Source organism: Electrophorus electricus, chromosome 6 (genome assembly GCF_013358815.1).
Source record: "Electrophorus electricus isolate fEleEle1 chromosome 6, fEleEle1.pri, whole genome shotgun sequence".
Classification (NCBI taxonomy): domain Eukaryota; kingdom Metazoa; phylum Chordata; class Actinopteri; order Gymnotiformes; family Gymnotidae; genus Electrophorus; species Electrophorus electricus.
Window position 1 is genome coordinate 24,212,896 of NC_049540.1, and position 6,000 is coordinate 24,218,895.

The 6,000-nt window shown below is 41.0% G+C and overlaps 1 protein-coding gene across 1 annotated transcript in view; it reads right to left on the bottom strand.

The window, feature by feature from the left end:
- efna5a (ephrin-A5a) overlaps positions 1-5,653 on the bottom strand; it is a 42,376-nt gene extending 36,723 nt beyond the window's left edge. The window contains exon 1 of the mRNA XM_027012383.2: positions 4,642-5,653. Coding sequence (XP_026868184.1) covers positions 4,642-4,766 — 125 coding nt within the window. The 5' untranslated portion in view covers positions 4,767-5,653. The remainder of the gene's footprint in view (positions 1-4,641) is intronic.
- Between the last annotated feature and the right edge of the window lie 347 nt (positions 5,654-6,000).

Here is a 6,000-nt window from a genome sequence, read left to right on the forward strand (position 1 = left end):
CCCCGTTAATACCTTCAGCCAGATCTTCAAAGGCCCCAGAGAAGCCATTTCAACACTCACATTTTTAAAACTGCACAGAAAAGTACAAACAGCTTACCACAAGTAAACATGGACAGATGAAAAGTGTCTGTTAGCAGCCCAAGAGTCCCATGAGAACGAGGGACTGCTAAGGCAACCTAAACAATATTCTTTAAATACAAAAATAAAATATAATTGATTTTTTAAATTAGTGAACAAGTAGCACAGCCCATTTTTTTCAGTGGTCTTGCAATAAGTGGTAACAAATCATCTTCCAGGCCTATTAACATAAGAGCCCAAGGGAGAACACAGAGGTAAGAGGCCAGGAACTTTTCTGTGTGTGAGGGGTCACCAAGCAGCAGGATGTGCTAGTTCCCCTGCAGGAAAACTTTCTCTGAGCAGAGAGCATTCTTCTGGCACCCCATGTCTCTTGAGAGAGTTCCAGCACTTTCCAGCCCCTGAGGTTTCCTCCAAGACGGGCTGTGGGATAGTGGGCTATGACCCCTGAGGCCCCCCGATTCCCCTTTTCCATTGTCTGTGGGGGCTGTCCTACTTCCAGAATGTGTCTTGCCTCTGTTGTATGTCCCTCCATATTCCTACATACAAGCTGTATGGTATGCCTTTCCCATGTGTACAAGCGTGCATACTTTAGACCCTGGCAAAGATCCACCAAGGAACAATGGCACCCTTTCACGTGGGTTAAATCCTGGCTAAGGGAGAGCTAAGACCCTAAAACCCAGTCAATATTTGGATGCAAGAGTTTCTTTTTTTTTTAATTCCAGCAGAACCAACCAACAGGGAGCATGAGCATCTGAGCGGTAAAAGCACGGTAAACATGGGGAACAATATAAACCCCACATCAGACAATGCCACTGAACAGCTATCACATCAACTGGCCACAAAGTGAAAAGGGGGCTTTGTGTTTTAAGTGGAGATTAAAACTGAACTCGTACATAAAGAAAAACATTTGAGGTCATTTTGCGCAGTGCTTAACTAAGGATGTGCATGAGAGGCTGGGGTGACGAGGTGGAAAAGAGGGGGCTTTAAAAGAAATCCATCTCATTTTACATTTCTGCGGAGGACAGATAAAGACTGAAAAATTGCTGAATTGGACAGTTGCAGGATGTGAGAACCACAGACATTTCGAAACTGGTTTACAGATTAAGAATAATAAGTTTGCGAAATCTGAAAGAAAAAGTGTTTCACATCTGTTGCCAGAAAGATTTAAAAGGTATTAACTGAGATTAATACAGTACCCACAGACTGGTTCTGTTCTCCTGAAGATCTCCCTCCCCAGCTGTTCCTTAGGCTGAGTACTTAGTCCTGTTCCATGGATTTCTTAGATGGGTGGAGGTATCAGCTTCCATGGCACCACATACACAAACACCCAGAAGATTATGACTGGAATTCAATACTGATTCTTGACTGATCCATCCCATCAGCAACAAATAAACAAGACTCATTTTCATCACAGGATGATTTCCTTGCAAGAACACACTTCAAAAAATATGCTTAACAACTAACAAAATAAATACAACTAACAACACATACATCATTTTAGCTATATATGCATGTATGCAATAATTGCTTTTACAAATGCTGCTGGAAGTAAGCAAGAAATAGGAGAAATACAAGTGTTTCCTACTCAGCACATGACTCATTTCAAAGACCAACCCCTAACCCAAGAAAAAAGCGGAAAATGAACCAGGAGGCATTTAAGGAAAGTGTGTCAACTTGAATTGACCGGATCTGTAATTGTGACTGGCTCTGACAATATTTTCAGAAAGCCCAGAAAACCAGTGAAGACTGGGAGACCATATGTAGAGAGGGAGGGAGGCTTGCATCTTAGTGGCACTGCCTCTAAACTCAGCTGTAAAACAGAAGGTGCAGCTCCCTTCCACATTGCCCAACTAATTTTTAGGGACTACCTGAGTGAAAAAAAATGGCAACTACTACAGTGCTGATTCATTTCTATAAAACAGTTTAGGTATTAATACGTATCGCTCAAATAGATTCTAGTTACGTTCTAGTTTAATGTGTGTGTGTTTTAAAAAGGCAACCAGTTTATAGGTCATTTGTTCATAGAAACACAAATGCAGTGTTTCCAAACCAGAAAAGACCAGGTTCCTTGTGTTCAAATATAAAGAGAAAGATCCAACTGTTATTGATGTGAGCAAATAAAAAAATAAAAGTAACTGTGGAAATGTGGTCTTTAAAGACCAAATTAAAATTGGATTGCATCTATAGTCACTGTAGAAAAGTATTAGTTCTTAAAATATCATTAAACAATTTAGAACTCCATACTAATGTATGCAATCACTTTCTGTTACCGACTGCTACACTAATAATTCACAGCATGCCTGGCTAAATCTTGTTTTTGATCTCTCATAATACACTTTCTAATGCCTATAATTTGTTCACATTAATGAGCTATATTCAGAGGAGAAGATGCAGCTGCTTCTGAGCAAAAGGAGTGGTTGGAGTCAAGATCCAATATCTTTCATCCAAAATGTTAAATTACTAACCGATGAAGTGCAGATTGCTCATGTGCTCAGGAAATGGATGATCAAAATTTGTCTTTTACATTTTAACAAGACTACTTTAAACTGTAAGGTCAAGGTTATTGAGAGGAGTTTAATGTCCCGGGGCACACATGTGACAGTGGAGACAGTCATTGTCTTGGGTAATGGAAACTGCAGAGGAAGTGACTTGTGTTGAGGTTTATGACTGACATGTAGACAGATCCAGGGGCACAAGGTCATGACACACAGCACTGCAACATTATACAACACAGCCAGATTTTGCATTAGGCCACTGGGTGATTGCATGCATGCGAATGAGAGACACTCATTTAGAGTAACTCATTTATTTACCAGAGGGGCCTCATTCTGCCCGGATAAAACCCAGGCAGGGTGCTTCCAACAGACACACACACACACACACACACGCACACACAGCACCACCGTACATGCATTGCCTAGCCCTTGAGGCATGGCTTGCCCTGGGGTTGCACCCTAACATGAACCCAGTGCCGCTCCGTTGATGGTTAACATGGGCCCAGTGCTGTTAGGGCAGAATGTGTGATCACAGCAGGCACTCCACTCTCACGAGCAGGCCCCCAGCTGGGTAGCAGCCACTCCTGCAGGCCTCTCGGAGCCTGGGCCATTGTCTCAGTCCTGCATGGGGCTGTACAGCCTAGCTCGGAGGGAGCCCCATGGCAACTGAGCGGGAGAACTGGGAATGGGGAAGAGCTCATTTCAGGACACTCGGGGACAAACTGTGGAGTCCTGCAAAGAGTAGGGGACACTAGGCCTTCCATTTTAGATGTGCTCTCAGGGATGACCTGTTATTTTGGAGGGGCTTGGTGGTAGGGGATAATCGTAAAAGGATAGGATGGATTAGCGTTACTAACAATTCTATAGTCATTCTAAAGTACCTACTCCTGTTTGTGAATTCATTCTGCACATTTAGTTGCCTAATAATGATTAAGCCAATAAAGTTATTGACTAAGTTTTTTTTTTTTTTTTTTTTTAAAGGTAAGTACTCACTCACATTTTATTGGGCTTTATTATTATCATGTAACTTTAGGAAATCGTAACCAAGAATGCACATATATATGATTTTGAACAAGAAGCCTACCCTGTAAGAGTTTCTTCTAGAAGCATATACTGGGAAATTTTCTTATGCTTCTTTTCGATGTTAAAACACACACACACACACACACACACACTCACACACACACACACACACACACACACACACACACACACACACACACACACACACACACCGCATGCACACACAAACTACAACCAACCAAATTACTCTGTGATAACTTAGAAATGTACAACAAAATCGCACACAAAAAACAAATAAAAAATCTAAAAGAAATTCACATTCGCAAGCAAGACATTAAATTCACCATCTGCCAATTAATAACAACAGTGGCCAATATTGGCTACAGGTTGTTAGAAGGTATTAAGTAATTAAGTATCTACTAGTGATCAACTGTTAGCTAATCTTCAAACACTCCATAAACCAACACAGATATATTTTAAACATTTAGATCCAACAGGTGAGTATGTTTCTCTTACATTTACCACGCACGTTACCATGTAGGCTATCAATTAAGTCACTTATACCTGACAGCGAACAAGAACTAATCTAAAAGACATTCATTTAATAACTCATTATGGTATCTTGTCAGTTCTGAATTTTGAATTATTCTAGTGTCAAAGAGTAGTTAGATTTTTTGAGGAGTTCGTGCGCACGTTGAATCAGTAGAAATGTTCGTGCGCGGAAAATCTTTAGATTTTTCGAGGGTTTCTCAACAGACGTGAACGCTGTTATGTGTAAAGCAGCCGTAACAAGTGTTTGCTGTGATAGGTGTGAAAATAATCTTCTATTGCCACTTCTTGCATACGCAGCGCTTTATGCGTAAACATACAGCACACAGCATCCTTTGGAAAGCCTTCTTACAAGCATTAACAACAAGCATTAAACACATAAAGCTCGTATAAGAACACGTACCACTAGACGTTACAGTAAATATGACAGTGGTCTTAAATTCTCAAATTACAGCTTGCCCACTTAATGAGGACTCTACCAGTGCGCGAAACTCACCTTGGGTTTGTACGGTTCCAGTAGACTGCATAGCGATCTGCCACAACCTTAGAAGCAGGCTCCTGGCCGAACACAGCCATCCAGAAGATAACGAAAACACAAAGAAACATCCCCACCTGCGGCATTTCTAGAAGTCTTAGACTCAGTCCAACTACAGTGTTTGGATGTATCTTGAGGTGGCTTGAGTAGGCAAAATGCCAGTCAGTTCACATCTGGGGCCTTTTGGCCGGGTCTTTATTTAATATTTCCACGTGTGAATATGTACACTGCCTATAAATGGCCGTAAAAACAGATCCTGTTATACTAAATGAACGAGAATGTTTGTAGTGCCAATACCAACGAAGTCCTTCGTATGGTCAAAGTTCTGAGGAAAATTATGCCAAAGAATACGATGGATTAAAATGCTACAGTTTCACGTTTTATATTTTGCGTTTCAGTCTACCGTCCCGTTTGACGGCGAGCGCATCCCTCGTAGAAGCGCAGATCTTCGCACGCCGCGATCAGGCTATTGCGGAATGCAGAAGAATTTCGTTATCCAGACAAAAATTAACAAACAAAGCGACTTCTATCTATTTTGAAATATTTTTGTTCCCTTTCCGGCTCCGACAAATTCTTTGCCCAGAACAAAAGAGTTCGTAAATACTGTTACTACTCAAACTGTAAGAGTTTTGTGAATTAACAGTCGCATGTCCCTTCCTAACACGGTTTCCACTGTCGGAGAAGAAATGCAGAAACTATTCATCAGCATGAATTTGGTTTATCATCCAGCGTTGTTCTTGAAGCTGAATTTCTGCTTCTGCTCTCTGTCTCAGCGTTGTCTTCAAACTGTCAGGTTTGACGGAGAAATTAAAATCGAAAGACCCGAATGCACACAACATGCGGTGAATAATGCCTTTCAGTTCGCCACTGAAACCTACTATGTTTCAACTCCTGGATATTTAAACAAATTACACTACGAACATATAAAACTGCGCGCAATATTGTAACTCTTCGTACAGCTGAGATCCTCGGAATCAACTGCTAAACGCTTAAGCCATGCTTTCCCTGAGAGCAAGGGTACAGTTTCAGGATCGAGCGCAGTCCCATTGGCTTGCATTTTGAATGATGGGCGTCTCGCTTACAGAAACAACAGCCCTCCTCCAAAGGGGGGGTATATCCTCCTTCGTTTGTCAGATAATTCATTGCATAGGTTAGATGGAGTGGATAAATCATACAGGTACAATTATGATAATAATAAGCAAAAATAAAACTCAAAATAAAATACCGCTAAATTAATACTAAAATTGTTGACTATTTTGAGACTTTCAAAGACTTGTCTAAGTACAGGGCCGTCCAAGTATTTTGTTGACATGTTTACAT